This window comes from Amphiura filiformis, chromosome 6, assembly GCF_039555335.1.
Source record: "Amphiura filiformis chromosome 6, Afil_fr2py, whole genome shotgun sequence".
NCBI classification, from domain to species: domain Eukaryota; kingdom Metazoa; phylum Echinodermata; class Ophiuroidea; order Amphilepidida; family Amphiuridae; genus Amphiura; species Amphiura filiformis.
This window is the reverse complement of record NC_092633.1, coordinates 64,718,866-64,735,687: the sequence shown is the minus strand read 5'-3', so window position 1 is coordinate 64,735,687 and position 16,822 is coordinate 64,718,866. Positions and strand designations below refer to the sequence as shown.

General features: G+C 34.5%; 1 protein-coding gene across 1 annotated transcript in view; it reads left to right on the top strand.

Annotated features, from left to right (window-relative positions):
* LOC140155818 (pre-mRNA-processing factor 19-like) overlaps window positions 1-16,822 on the top strand; it is a 189,091-nt gene that overhangs the window by 110,655 nt on the left and 61,614 nt on the right. Inside the window, exon 9 of the mRNA XM_072178801.1 lies at window positions 15,366-15,622. Within this exon, the coding sequence (XP_072034902.1) occupies window positions 15,366-15,622 (257 nt within the window). The remainder of the gene's footprint in view (window positions 1-15,365; window positions 15,623-16,822) is intronic.

Below are 16,822 nucleotides of genomic sequence, written 5' to 3'. Positions count from 1 at the left end.
TGTGTGCTAATGGCGACTCTCTGCTATGTAATTTGTAAAGACAGTGATTTTTTGAATATTTTTTAGACTTTGACCGGAAATGACCCCTTAATGACCTTTGACCCTTATCTGAGCACACCCTATAGACACCGACTTAAGTCGAGTCACATGATATAACCATGTCCTCATCGCATGAAATTTGTGGAAGGAGTAGCATTTTTGTGAAATCAACATTTTTTGGCCATAAGGTCAAGGTCAAAGGTCACAGTCAGGTCAAAGTCAAATGTAAGGTTTGGCCTAGTCCACCGGTCATTTGGCTCAAGTATGATTGAAATCTGTCAAAGCATAAGAGAGCCAGGGCGAAACGTGGCAAGTCACGCAAAATGTCACGAGTTGCCAGAGGAATTGGGAAGAGACAGAACAAGCCGACGTTCGTCGTCGGCTTGTAATCACCTTTGTTCTTTGAATGTTTTGTGTCTAATTATGTATCATGTTGAGCACAGCTTTAGAAGTTCAGTGAAGCTTACGCAGTTACAGTCATACTGTTGGGATAGCTAAACTCACTCGCCTGTATTGTTTTAATGACGACATGGAAGTCATTACTAGCATCTTTAAATGTACATATTTGATACAGATTAGTTTTTTAAACAGTGTAATGTTGTGTTGTATCAGTATTATTAATAGGCCAAGTACATATATCAACAGCAGCATGTTTCTTCTCAAAACTTGCTCTTGAAATTAAGTGCCATCCTGTTTATTCAAATTACACACAATGTCGGCCAAATATGCACACAATATGTTTTACCTGATTTTTAATTGATACTTCACATTAGGACAGGTTTTTTTAACATTGTCTAGGGAGTATTTTTAGAATTTTAACAATGTGTGTCTCAATTTCACTGAATTGTTGACCCAATTTGTTTTCTCCAGAATGCTCAAGAATCTAAAAAGTGAGAGGGAAGCAGACCGAAAGTTTTCACTACTTAATACTTTTTATTGCTATTGACTCATGCCACCAATAGCTACAGCCATAATCCCATGGTTCATTCTCATAATATGAAGGGTATGTTTTCGTCTATCATGATTAGATTAAAATATCAGGTTTTTCTATATCAAATCATTGAATATATGAATGCGCATGTTTTTAAGATTTTGTACGTGTTGGACTTTTGTGCGTAAATATGCGTGATTTGTGCATTAAAGTAAACCCTGCTTCAGAACTTGAGTGTGTATAAATGCTAATCCGAGTGTGTATAAATGGTATTAATAGATTTGGGTAAGGATCAAAATAGCCTCTATTGTGCCCATTCATTATGCATATCTGTGGGTACAAAAGTAACATCTAGAAAAAGATGATACTGACGAAAAACAAAGTTTGACTCCAGTCTGTCTCCAGGTCTTCAGATATCGCCTCTTTGTGTTTTCAATTATACATGAGTGTTTACTGGTTTTTGAAAACACAGCAGTGTCATGAATACTCATAATAGTCTCAACAAGTTTTGTAAATCAAAATTAGCTCCCCACAAATGAAGTCCTTCCGCTGAAAAACATTGTTATGCTTCAAACTATGTGTCGGGTTCAAGTTGGCAAACCAAACTTAAACTTAGCAAACCAGTAAACACCATACACTCAAAAATAATATTCGATCTTGAATGAATTTTTGGCCCCCACACATATGTGACCTTCTGTTATCATCCAAATTTGGCCCACACATATGTGATGCGATCAAGCAAAATCAGTCGGAACTCTGAAATATTAAATTTCTAGTTTCTTATAGATAGTAAAAAGCATTTACAAATCTGGATTTTACAGAGAACCCCATTGAAATTGAACAACCAGTTCCAAAGATATGAGCAATTAAAGAGTTTCTAAAACAAAAGGAACTATTTGCTTTGTATGGCTATATCTCAAAATCAATATTTCTGAGTTCCGACTGATTTTGCTTGATCGCATCGCATATATGGCTTATGTTATCATCCAAATGGTTGCCTGTCTGCCTGCTTGGTTGTTTGTTTGTTTGGGTGTCCGGGCAGAAGCAAATTCATTAATCCACTGTGCAGCTCCAACACAATAAACGATCAACTTCATTATTATGTCTTCAGAATCTTGCATCCTATACCTTTGTACATAACCTACAATCTCAGAAAATATTGTTCGAACACTTTAAAGGCCTTATTGGAAATAGTCCCCCTTCTACCCCCGTACAATGTTGGCATACCCAATATGCTCATCTTCACATATCTTCTCCCAACATTGATTGGTGGGGAAAGGGAGGGATATGCTTAAGATGAACATTGAGAGAACTCTATTATAAATCTTAGTTTCCAGTGACTCATATAGCGTATGCGCACTATACTAAGATGAACATGGGAATTACAGTGGGTGTTCGAACACATTTTTTCCGGGATTGTCTACAAAATTGCTTAGCAAAATCATCTGATTTTAGTTTTTGGACAATAACTCTGCAGTTACGCCATCGATTTTAATGCAATTTGGCACACATGTTAGAAACATAATTTGCTATCATCCCACAAAATATGGAGGAAATCAATGAATATTTTGATAGCGTTCTGTTAGTATAGATTTAACATAGCGTTTTGTACACACAAATACAGGCCTAAATTATTTATGTGCCATGTTTATTGAGCATGTGTACATGTGGTATAATTAATTTAGAGAAGGTGTTAACATTTTATATTCAGCTAAAAACAGACATTACTCGTAAATTTAATGTTATGTATTTAAATGTCACAAATTTACCACTGTGTGATAAATCGGAGGGGGGGACGAGAGAGAGCGAGTGATAGGAAGGGAGAGATACGCACAGGCTATGCACATTTATTGTTTTTAAAAACATTACTTGACCAACATTTAAGAAAATCAGCCTAATGTGTGAAATTGTGTCCATTAAACATTTTAAATACACCATGGTTAGGATGGTCAAATGGTGAATCATAACGATTTACACACATAGACAAGCACGCATTTCCAACGATTCACCATATAATAGAAAAGTAAATCCTATTATTCTTTATGTTTTGTGGTCAACCGTGCATAATGTTTGTTTTCAATGGGGAGATCTGCAATGATGTACCTTTACCATGAATAGGCTTTCACACTTTCAGTGTACACAGTTATACCCACTGAAGAGACAACGCAATCATGTTTAATGAAATGTTCCAATTTGAGATTGCATAGGCCTAATAATAAAGGTCATTATCTATAATGCTCATAATGATCGGTGTTTGTTTAACTGAAAAACAACATTTTTGAATTGTTTATATTTTCTTTCTTTTTTCGATCAAAAATAATGACAATCATGAAATAACCCTGAACTTGCACACCAATCATTGACCATGTTAGTTAAAATATTATTGATTGATGTGTCCTATACATTGCGCATGTGTCTTTGAATGTAAAATTGGACTTGAACTTGAAACATATTGAACAGCAAGTGACATTTGCACTTTTTATTGTTCCTTCTTTTTAATGCATTATTTTCCTTTTACTTAGATTTTTTGTTTTATCTTCTTGTATTTAATTTTGGCATTTTCTTTCCTATTTTGTGTTGGATTTGTTTCTTTGTTTCTTATATCTTTCATTATTATTTTTTGTGGGGGGTCTTTAATGACTTCTTTTTCTTTTTCTTTGCTTGAAATCTTTGAAGTTTACTTTTGTGGGGTCAGGAATTACTGGTTTGGAAGGAGAAGTTTGGCAATGCATTGGACATAGGGTGGTAGATGTCGTTGCATTATTTTGCTATCTACTGCAGATAGCATTGACAAATTGCATCCCACATCCGTGTGATGTTTGATTAATGGTGCCCTTAGTGTTATAGCAAATACAAAAGATGGTCCATGATTGTCCAAAACATTGTCAACTTTTTAGCTATTCAAATTGCTATGTTTTAAACTGTTTGGGGATATGTATCAGGTATTTTACGTCTTATTAACTTAAATTATTCAAAATTTGATGAAAATATATGTTTAAAGTGACCGATACCTGAAATATTTGTGGATGCAATGTAATATTATTTATTTCATGTGTTCCTTATTATATATAAACTAACATGTCCAAGTTTCATTTGAATCGCTCTACTGGATCTGAAGTTATGGTCCCAAATGTGAAAAAGCAAACACTGATTTTAGAATTCCTCAGACAATCTCAGAAAATATTGTTCGAACACTTTAAAGGCCTTATTGGAAATAGTCCCCCTTCTACCCCCATACAATGTTGGCATACCCAATATGATCATCTTCACATATCTTCTCCCAACATTGATTGGTGGGGAAAGGGAGGGATATGCTTAAGATGAACATTGAGAGAACTCTATTATAAATCTTAGTTTCCAGTGACTCATATAGCGTATGCACTATACTAAGATGAACATGGGAATTACAGTGGGTGTTCGAACACATTTTTCCGGGATTGTCTACAAAATTGCTTAGCAAAATCATCTGATTTTAGTTTTTGGACAATAACTCTGCAGTTCGCCATCGATTTTAATGCAATTTGGCACACATGTTAGAAACATAATTTGCTATCATCCCACAAAATATGGAGGAAATCAATAAATATTTTGATAGCGTTCTGTTAGTATAGATTTAACATAGCGTTTTGTACACACAAATACAGGCCTAAATTATTTATGTGCCATGTTTATTGAGCATGTGTACATGTGGTATAATTAATTTAGAGAAGGTGTTAACATTTTATATTCAGCTAAAAACAGACATTACTCGTAAATTTAATGTTATGTATTTAAATGTCACAAATTTACCACTGTGTGATAAATCGGAGGGGGGGACGAGAGAGAGCGAGTGATAGGAAGGAGAGATACGCACAGGCTATGCACATTTATTGTTTTTAAAAACATTACTTGACCAACATTTAAGAAAATCAGCCTAATGTGTGAAATTGTGTCCATTAAGGGGGTACTACACCCCTCGATAAATTTGTGTCTATTTGTGCATTTTTCTCAAAAACTAAATAACACTGGCCAACAAAAATTATGTATATTATAGGGGCAAGGAATCCAATTACTACACTGGAATTTCAGTGACCCAAGACAAGCGGTTAGTTATTTATGATAAGAAAAGAGGTACCGCTAGGATGTACCTCATTTCCGATCATATATACTGAACCGATTGTCTTGAGTCACTGAAATTTCAGTGTAGTAATTGGATTCCTTGCCCCAATAATATACATAACTTTTGTTACCAGTGTGTTATTATTTTTGAGAAAATGCAAAAATAGTCACAAATTTACCACAGGGGTGTAGTACCCCTTAAACATTTTAAATACACCATGGTTAGGATGGTCAAATGGTGAATCATAACGATTTACACACATAGACAAGCACGCATTTCCAACGATTCACCATATAATAGAAAAGTAAATCCTATTATTCTTTATGTTTTGTGGTCAACCGTGCATAATGTGTGTTTTCAATGGGGAGATCTGCAATGATTTACCTTTACCATGAATAGGCTTTCACACTTTCAGTGTACACAGTTATACCCACTGAAGAGACAACGCAAATCATGTTTAATGAAATGTTCCAATTTGAGATTGCATAGGCCTAATAATAAAGGTCATTATCTATAATGCTCATAATGATCGGTGTTTGTTTAACTGAAAAACAACATTTTTGAATTGTTTATATTTTCTTTCTTTTTTCGATCAAAAATAATGACAATCATGAAATAACCCTGAACTTGCACACCAATCATTGACCATGTTAGTTAAAATATTATTGATTGATGTGTCCTATACATTGCGCATGTGTCTTTGAATGTAAAATTGGACTTGAACTTGAAACATATTGAACAGCAAGTGACATTTGCACTTTTTATTGTTCCTTCTTTTTTAATGCATTATTTTCCTTTTACTTAGATTTTTTGTTTTATCTTCTTGTATTTAATTTTGGCATTTTCTTTCCTATTTTGTGTTGGATTTGTTTCTTTGTTTCTTATATCTTTCATTATTATTTTTTGTGGGGGGGGGGTCTTTAATGACTTCTTTTTCTTTTTCTTTGCTTGAAATCTTTGAAGTTTACTTTTGTGGGGTCAGGAATTACTGGTTTGGAAGGAGAAGTTTGGCAATGCATTGGACATAGGGTGGTAGATGTCGTTGCATTATTTTGCTATCTACTGCAGATAGCATTGACAAATTTGCATCCCACATCCGTGTGATGTTTGATTGAATGGTGCCCTTAGTGTTATAGCAAATACAAAAGATGGTCCATGATTGTCCAAAAACATTGTCAACTTTTTAGCTATTCAAATTGCTATGTTTTAAACTGTTTGGGGATATGTATCAGGTATTTTACGTCTTATTCGACTTAAATTATTCAAAATTTGATGAAAATATATGTTTAAAGTGACCGATACCTGAAATATTTGTGGATGCAATGTAATATTATTTATTTCATGTGTTCCTTATTATATATAAACTAACATGTCCAAGTTTCATTTGAATCGCTCTACTGGATCTGAAGTTATGGTCCCAAATGTGAAAAAGCAAACACTGATTTTAGAATTCCTCAGACAATCTCAGAAAATATTGTTCGAACACTTTAAAGGCCTTATTGGAAATAGTCCCCCTTCTACCCCCGTACAAGGTTGGCATACCCAATATGCTCATCTTCACATATCTTCTCCCAACATTGATTGGTGGGGAAAGGGAGGGATATGCTTAAGATGAACATTGAGAGAACTCTATTATAAATCTTAGTTTCCAGTGACTCATATAGCGTGCGCACTATACTAAGATGAACATGGGAATTACAGTGGGTGTTCGAACACATTTTTTCCGGGATTGTAGCTGTCCGATAAATTTGTGTATCGGTCGCCTTGAGCTACAGGGTTTTTTCATATCTGTAGCCTCTTCATAGAGTGCATAGTTCATATACTTTATGTGCAAAAGTGTCTTTTGGTGTGATTTTTTTTGTAAATGTGACATGCCATGACCAAAAATCACATTTTTCACCAAAAAACACATTTTTGACCAAAAACACATTTTTGACCAAAAATCACATTTTTCACCAAAAATCACATTTTTGACCAAAAATCACATTTTGACCAAAAATCACATTTTTGACTAAAAAATCGCATTTTCACCAAAAATCACATTTTGAGCAGAAATCAAAATTTTAAGCAAAGTCACGTTTTTGACCAAATAAATGTTTTCTACTAAAAATTGTGGTTTTTTTTTACTAAAAATCGTGTTTTTTACCAAAAAAAGATTCTGAAGACATAATAATGATAAAATTGGACGGATTGAGTGTGATACCTGAATTTATCAGTCTCGCTAGAGTTTTCAAATATCACGCTCGACTTCGTCTCGCATGATATTTGAAAACTCTAGCTCGACGATAAATTCAGGTATCATGCTCAATCCGTCAATTTTATTTCAGTACATTGCTGTATAGTTTGTATCATCTTATTTGCATATTTATGAATATTAATGAGCTTATTCCATATTGCATATTTTTGTATTTACAAACCTTTGTTATTTACACACCTTTGTGTAGGGGCCAACCTTAATTACGAACTGCGTAATTCTAGATTAACATGAAATTGACATAGGCATGTTTTTGTGTCCAATTGTGTTTGGTATCATTGCAAAATGTAATATTTTCATCTCAATTAGTTACGCATAATAAAATTGAAATAATTGATCAAACAAACAGGGGGTCTTGTTTGATTACTGAAAAAACATTTTTAAGAAATTACTGATTTCTGTGGTTAGGTGGGGGAAATGATAGAAATGAGTGCATATATGCAATTAGAAACTACTCATCTATCTAAATCTTACACTTGGGAATTCAAGGCCTAGGAAAGTAGGTCTTCTGGATGGGACAGGTTTTGATTTTGTTTTGAAGAAGTTAGTGACGTCAAGTTCAATGGTTCAAATTGGAACACTTTACTACAGTTGTACGCAGTTGTAAAAGGAAATCAGATGGCGGCCGTCGTGATCCAATTGTTTCAATTATGGCTTCTCTACATGAGAATATATTTTGTTAGTACCGGTATATAAATGCGTTTCGGCTGAGATCAGAGGCAATTGGTGTTGATTAGGAAACAAATTCCAAGTGCATAATAAATGGTACTTGTTTGATTGCCATCATGATTAGCAAAACAGTTTGTGTCATTGTCCTTTTTGGTTTTCTCTGTCTAAGGGTAATGAGTGCATATATGCAATTAGAAACTACTCATCTATCTAAATCTGGAACAAATTTGACCTCATTTTGGACAATACAAATCAGTCTTGTGAGTACTCAAGCTAATAAAGTTGCGTGTGAATGGGATTGAACGCTCTCAGAACTGACTACTGCATCGAGATATTTAATGCTCAGAATAGTGATTGACTTGTGAAGGAGAAACTAAAAATAGCAACAATTTTGAAAAACAAAACACCTTTTTGAAATCAATTTGAAAAGCTTGTAAAATACCCAACCACACACGATTGTCTACTTTATCTCTAGTTTTGTAATTTGTGAGAAATCCATTATTGATTTGCTACTTTTACAGTATATTGAAATTGAAGAAAGATATTTGCACTTCACTCTTGACGGTTATAGAATTATGTATGATGTGAATTAGTTATATAAAGCCTAGGATATTATATCCATGATGATGTGAATTAGTTATATAAAACAACCGGGTCTTACCAGAAACCAAATAAACCTGAGGGAGAACTAGAGCTTAACAAATGTCACGCACCATTCTAATACCTCAACTTCTTTGTTTTTACATTTTGTGCGTGTGTTACATTGATATTCTGTGAGTGAAGAATGATGACTAAATGATACCGGAAAGTATTATTGTCTGACATTTTGAAATAATCAAGGTATTAAGGGAGTACTACACCCTACCCAATTTTGTGCCTATTTTTGCATTTTTCTCAAAAATTATAGCGCATCGGGGACAAGTAAGATATGTATATTATAGGGGCAAGGACTACAACTACTGCACTGAAAATTTTATTTCAGCACACAACAGTTGTGGAGTTACAGTCAAAAATGAGGGAAAACCGATATTTGATCAATAAATCAATAACTACTTGCTTTGAGTTCCTGAATTTACAGTACAATAGTAATAGTCCTTGCCCCTATAATATACATATCTTACTTGTCACCAATGTGCTACAATTTTTGAGAAAAATGCAAAAAATAGGCAAAAAATTGGCCAGGGGTGTAGTACCCCCTTAAACTTGAGTTTGATGTCATTTTGTGGGTATTCTGCTTCGATTTTATGGTTTAGTGATATAATAGATATACTCACCAAGAACATTTTTGATGTGATTGTCTTTTTTAAATGATTGGTGTTGTTACCATCGACTGTTTACTATAGAAAATGCTGGTTGCTAAGCAGCACAGTTGCCAGTTGCATAAACATGTATATATAAAACATTTGATGTAAATTTGGAATAAATGTAAATGACATGTTTTCTGTAAATGTTTTGTGTCTTACTTTGGGTGCTGAGCCCAGCTTTGGTGAAGCTTATGTAGCTGCATGTATACTTAAATCATACTGTTGGGATAACCAAGACCGCTTGCTTTAATTGTTTTAATAAATTCATTACTTGCATAAGGCTTTCCCATTTGAAAATCACACCCCATTGTGGAAGATTTTGGAATTCCAACCAAATTCAACGCTTTAAAGTATACCAGATCCAACCATTTTCATCCATATAAAGTGGAAAAGGTGAGGGGATTTTGAAATTCCAAACAAAATTGTCTGATTTTAGACCAAATTGTACAAAATTCAACTAGATTTTGAACAATTTTCAGTTGGAATTTCAGATAAAACAAGCAAATATTTTCAGCTAGATTGACCATAAGGTGCAACTGGAATTGAGATGGCAGTGAAATCTTCCACAAGGGGGTGTGGATTTTCAATGGAATAGCCCAATGCACATAAATTTGATAGAGATAAAAAGTGTATCATCACATATGCTGATTTACTTGTTATTTTATTGTTTACTGTATAATGAGGCGGTGTATCAATATTAGCAATAGGCCAGGTACTTCCTGACACTCCTGAATTGAGTGTTTTCCTGTTTATTCAAATCACAAATACTTGTAATGGTTTACCTGATTTTTAATTGATACTTGACTTGTCAACTCAAGTGTGTATCAATTGTGTTAACAGATTTATGTAAGAATTAAGATTCTCTTTTATGCCCATACATTATACATATCTGTAAGAAAGGTATCATCAAGAAAAAGATGATAAAAAAGAAAACACTGTTTATACAAAGGAAACTATAATTGAAGACCAAATTAAAAATACTAGTTTGTGTACTGCTCAGGTCAACAACCAATCATACCACGCTTCCTATGGTTCATTCTACATTCAGTTGGAGTAACCTGCATTTTTGTACCAGTGTTAGTATCAATTGAGGGCTCATTGACTTTACAGTATGCAGTAGATCTATATTGCATATTTAGGGAGAGATCAACAATACTGTAAATTTTGTTGACTATTTCAGGCAATGGTAAATCCAATTCTCTTTAGGCTCTTCCCAAACCTCCAAGATTATTTTTAATCTATTTTAAATTACTGCTTTCACTTAAACTTCTCACTTGTGAGGTTTTTTAGTGAAGCCAAATTTCCGTCAGTAGATATGCTTCCTTCAAGATATTAAATTGCTTTTTTTCTAGACCTGCTTAGAAATTATGGTGTATTGAATACCCGGGATTGTGTGTGATTGAATGCACCTAACCAAGGGCAACACACGCTCTTGCATTTATACCATCTAATGAAAGCATGTTTTTATTGTAATGTTCCATGTGATTGATGAGAAACTGGAAATCTGTATCAATATCTCAATTTATTCATAAATAGAGAAAAAAATTGATCTGAAAATGAATTATTCTATCAATATTAGATCAATCTTGAAATGCACTACAATTTCCCAAAATGCACAGTTTAGATTTTTTGGAGTAAACACACTAACAGATTCCCAATGGCAAATATAACTGGAATCTATTGACGATAAGATTATATATACCGGTATTAATTAACACGGATATAAAAGAATATGAATTCTTATTTTCTTGCTGGACATCAAAGATAGCTTAAATGTCAATTTCTATTCATGGAATATATAAGATGTGTTCTAATGGTTAATAATGTATAAAATGATATAAATTCACAAAAGACTTATCTGTATACTTACAAGATGGATGAACTTGGTGCTCCAATGTGAAGGACGAAATAGTGAAGTAAAATTTCACTTGGGTTTTGACAAGCAAAAATGCCATGTTTATATGTAGGGTACCGTAAAATGGGGTATTTTTGGGCACTTTTCAGAGTTTTTAAACCACTGCTTCCAAACAAAACCAATTATATTTCTAATAACTCTTTTTTATGACATTAGGGTTCCCCTCTACACTTTGAAGTTGAAAAAGATTTTTAAATAATTTTGTAAGTGTGCTCTAGGGGTTAAAAATAGCCTGACCAAAGTTACCCCGCATTTGGGGCAACTTTGGTCTGAGTATTACATTCCATGAAGAAAAAAAAATCCAAAAAATTGATCTTCGCTGTTTATGGGCAAGTAGTTGTTTTTTGTGACATTTGACCCCTTGTAAAATTAATCAAGCACACATCCTTGCTCACAAATATCGATTTTTATTTTTTCTGAAAAAAATGTAAAAAAATGCTCAGTTTTGGTCAAAAATCCTGATTTTTTCATAAATTTTGAGGAAATTGGACATGATCGACTATTATTTCTTCCAAATATATTTCTTAACAAGTTGACACCAAATATGACTAAAAACAATATTGCTGTACAAAAATATGATAATTTAAAAATATATATTTGACCGACCAAAGTTACCCCGCTGACCGAAGTTACCCCATTTTACGGTACCTCTTGAGCAAAAGTTTTATTTACAGAATAAATGGTATGAATTTCTGTTTTTACTATCCACCCATATGTCATAGAGGATAGGCATACATCAGAGGAGGCTTAAAGGCATTCCTACAATGCACTATGATTGGGAAATTTGATCAATATAACCTAATTTTAAAGGCGAAGTCCCCATTGCCACACACACAAAATGGTAATTTTAAAACAGCAGCCAACAAGCTAATAGTTGAGACTTAGGACTGATATTTGATTTTCTTACAGGAAACATTCATATCGTCCCACTGCATTAATTTTATTCCTAAGTCTCGATGTTATGAATGTTAAATAATAGGATGAAAACACCAGATATTTGCACACAATTCCAATGCAAGACATGATCAACTGTACCACATGTGGTATCAGAAACCCCATTGGGTTGTGGGAATGTCTTTAAACATCCTCTGGGCATACATACAATATTTTGACCAAAATTAAAAGCTTTCATTTCGCAAAATATGAGTTGTGATCATGAAAACTTCCCTTATTTTTAAAGGAACGAAACATGTTGGTAATGTGTGGTTCAACAAACATGTTTCCAAGGATTCCGCCACTATCTAAAGACAACACACAGGAACCAATGAATAACACTTACAAGCTACACCACACCCACTGACTAAGAATTAGAGAATAGAGGTATTGTTTTTAGCCGGTGTCATGTCATGCATCTATTGTCTCATATAACATGGGCGACATCATTACTTTAGAAGCTGAGTTGTTTTACGCCAAAAATAATGATGTTGTGTGTTATATGAGACGATAGATGCACGACAGCAGCTAAAAACAATACCTGTATTCTCATTCGTAAACACTTCAATTCATATAAATATAATAATCATAAGTAAACCAAATTTTAATCAAATTAAATCCTACATTTTACAAGGAATTACCTAAGACTAAGAATTGATCAGTCCCATTGTTGCTATCTACCTCCGATTGGTTGCGTACCAGTATCGCGTTGACACGCATACACTTAAGTGTGTGATATCGTGTCGTCTGTGAGTATTAAAAACTTGGGAGTTTCCTTCAATAACCAAATTGCATGCACCTTTATGGTTGTCATACCATACAACAAGTTTTGATCTGACAAATATAGTGTTTGATACGAATGACATTATTTATTATGTTACGAAATGGCTAAGCCTAAACTATAAATTAAGATTTCATCATATTTTCAAAATTTATACTGAAGAGACAGCAGTACAAATGTTGTGTTCTTTACAGACAGTGAGAGATAAGTAAAAACATACATTTAATAATAACCAAATTATAGAAATTGGAGTTACCCTTTATCTCAGAACTCTGCATTGGGTTGCTGATTTTCCTACCAATTCATATTTTATTTGTTTGCTTTAGTTGTATTGAGTTTTTGTTAGCAAAACTGATTCTGGAGATGTGCCTCTAAAATTGTGCTTTGAGTATTTTATAAGTTTCACAAACACTATGAGCCAAAATGACTGCATTTCTGATTGCAAAGTTCACTTGGGGTATGTGCACTTCAATCTACAAATACGCACTGATGATGGTTAATACATGCATCATCAGGGCCGTCGCTAGAGGGGGGGTATGGGGGGGTGACACCCCCCAATACACAATTTTGTCGGCAAAATTTGACTGCTGTCGGCAAAATCATGTGACTGATGTCGGCAAATGTAGTCAAAGGTATGTGTGATTGTCGGCAAATTGTGAGAGCCATATAACAGATTAATCATGTGTTACGTAATTGTGTTGTAACGTTATAGACCTACTGTGAATGGTATAGTAGTAACTAGTTAAAAATAATTGTTTCGAAAATTTTTTTGACCCCCCCCCCCTTTTTAGATTTCTGAGCGCCGTCCTGGCTAAAAAATTTTTGGGTCAACAAATTACAAAAAATTTCCGTCGGCAAACCATACTGTACACCCCCCGAATCATATTGGTCTAGCGACGCCCTGTGCATCATGCTTGTTTACTGCTACTCATAGGTTGTCTTATACACACAGATATATAGTCTCCATGTGACCCATGGGCACCGCCATAACAAACCAAGTATTCATAACACTTTTCAGACAAATATCTAATAATTTTTACTTATGCATAGTTGGAGATTCTGTTTTTTTTCTCCATATTATCAAGAGCTACAGATTGAAAGTATTTCCCAATGAAAGAAATGCTTCCTTTTAATTAGGTAGATCAGATTGATGCAGCCCAAAACAGAAATTAATACAGTTTACTACTGAGAAGCTAAAGAAGGACAAAGATTTAATGAGGTCAGATGCCTAAACGATAAAAAGACCCATTAAATACATAGATATACTCCAGATTAATGAAAACAAGTTTAGGTGTACCTTTTATTGTATTTTGTTGCTAGTATTATGACCATGAACTGCTCTGTACTTCAGAGGTTATAATATAATCCCAATTTGATACAGCATTGAAAGTTTTATCCAACTTTGCAATGCAAATTGAACTGTGATAAGACTATTTTTGAAGTCAATATATAATTCCTGATTCAAGGCTGGAATTGCTTGTTTGTTTGCTGTGAGGATTCAGAGCCAGTGTCTTGTGAATATTGATTCCATATTTAATGTTTGATAGATTTAGAATATGAAAGTGATGACTATTTCACCTACTTGTTGTTTGACATCAATTAAATTTGGCTTAAGGGGGTAATACACCCCTGCCCAATTTTGTGTCTATTTTTGCATTTTTCTCAAAAATTATTGTGCATTGGTGACAAGTAAGATGTGTATATTATAGGGGCAAGGACTACAACTACTGCACTGGAAATTTTATTTCAGCACAGACAACAGTTGTGGAGTTACAGTCAAAAATGAGGAAAACCAATATTTGATCAATAAATCAATAACTACTTGCCTTGAGTTGCTGAATTTTCAGTGCAGTAGTTGTAGTCCTTGCCCCTATAATATACATATCTTACTTGTCACCAATGCGCTTTAGTTTTTGAGAAAAACGCAAAAATAAGCAAAAAAATTGGCTAGGGGTGTAGTACCCCCTTAATAGAAAGAGGATATCAGTTTCAGGTGTAGGTGTGGATAGACGTTAACTATGTTAATACTAGATATTGTTACAGGAGCAGAAAATACAAATTCAGTCAAGTGGCAATAGCCAGTTGTATCCAGTGTCAGCCAACATGCTAATTGTTGGACATCCCGTGGGCCAATTCTACCATATTCCCTGGAATATGGACGCAGTCATTAACATAACATTTCATGATCAAGAATAGATAATATAAACATGGAAAAACAGTGGCATGATCGACGGGAATTATATAAATAAACAAATTTTTTCACCAGGTTCACCATCGCAAATAATAAAGGACACAAGTAGAGAAACTGATCCCGCCCAGGAATCGAGCCCAGGACCTCAGGTTTACAAGACCTGTGCCTTAACCACTTGGTATTATTAGATAATATAAGTTTGATGTGAATGTGAACTAAATATTTCCTTTATTATTATGCATTTTACAGCTTTGACCTGTGCACAGTTCCATCCTGATGGCCTCATTTTTGGCACCGGCACCGGAGACAGCGTCATCAAAATTTGGGATTTGAAAGAGCGCACCAATGTGGCCACCTTCCCTGGTCACTCTGGACCGATCACGGCCCTGTCATTCTCTGAGAATGGTTACTACTTGGCGACTGCTGCTGATGATGCTGTTGTTAAGTTGTGGGATTTGAGGAAGCTGAAGAACTTCAAGAATATTACACTGGATGAGAGACATGAGGTAGGTGGAAAAAGTTTCATTTCAAAATCAACTATTTTAAAGCAGTAGCATATACAAATTTAAAAATGAGAAAAAAGTGCAGCGAAAAACTTCTGTATGGACACTAATATCAGCAGTACTCTCAGCCACTACTTTTACAAGCCATGATTGTTCACAAGTCATTTAATAAAACAATCCTAAATTTGTTATGGAAGATGTCCTCATTTGTGAAAATTGAACAAAAAATGATGTAGATCTCTTGGCGTAAAGTCCATTATCATCCAAATCAAAAGTGACACTTAGAGATGTTGAATTGTTGATGGGATATTATGGCCCAGCTATCACAGGTAAAATGATTGCATACATGCATGAGCACAACCTTTCTGTGTTGTATGATGCCCAGTGACTATCTCATCAAGTGTCACTTTTGATTTGGATGGTCTACTTCATTCATACCGATATCAGCAGTAGATAAGTATCTCCTTAATAAGGGACTCTCTGGCCCAATATACCCACTTCATCAATACCGATATAAGTATCTCCTTAGTAAGGGACTTTCTGGCCCAATGTACCTACTTCATCAATACCGATATCAGCAGTAGATAAGTATCTCCTTAGTAAGGGACTTTCTGGCCCAATATACCTACTTCATTCATACCGATATCAGCAGTAGATAAGTATCTCCTTAATAAGGGACTCTCTGGCCCAATGTACCTACTTCATCAATACCGATATCAGCAGTAGATAAGTATCTCCTTAGTAAGGGACTTTCTGGCCTAATATACCTACTTCATCAATACCGATATCAGCAGTAGATAAGTATCTCCTTAGTAAGGGACTTTCTGGCCCAATATACCTACTTCATCAATACCGATATCAGCAGTAGATAAGTATCTCCTTAGTAAGGGACTTTCTGGCCCAATATACCCACTTCATCAATACCGATATCAGCAGTAGATAAGTATCTCCTTAGTAAGGGACTTTCTGGCCCAATATACCTACTTCATCAATACCGATATCAGCAGTAGATAAGTATCTCCTTAGTAAGGGACTTTCTGGCCCAATATACCTACTTCATTCATACCGATATCAGCAGTAGATAAGTATCTCCTTAGTAAGGGACTTTCTGGCCCAATATACCTACTTCATCAATACCGATATCAGCAGTAGATAAGTATCTCCTTAGTAAGAGACTTTCTGGCCCAATATACCTACTTCATC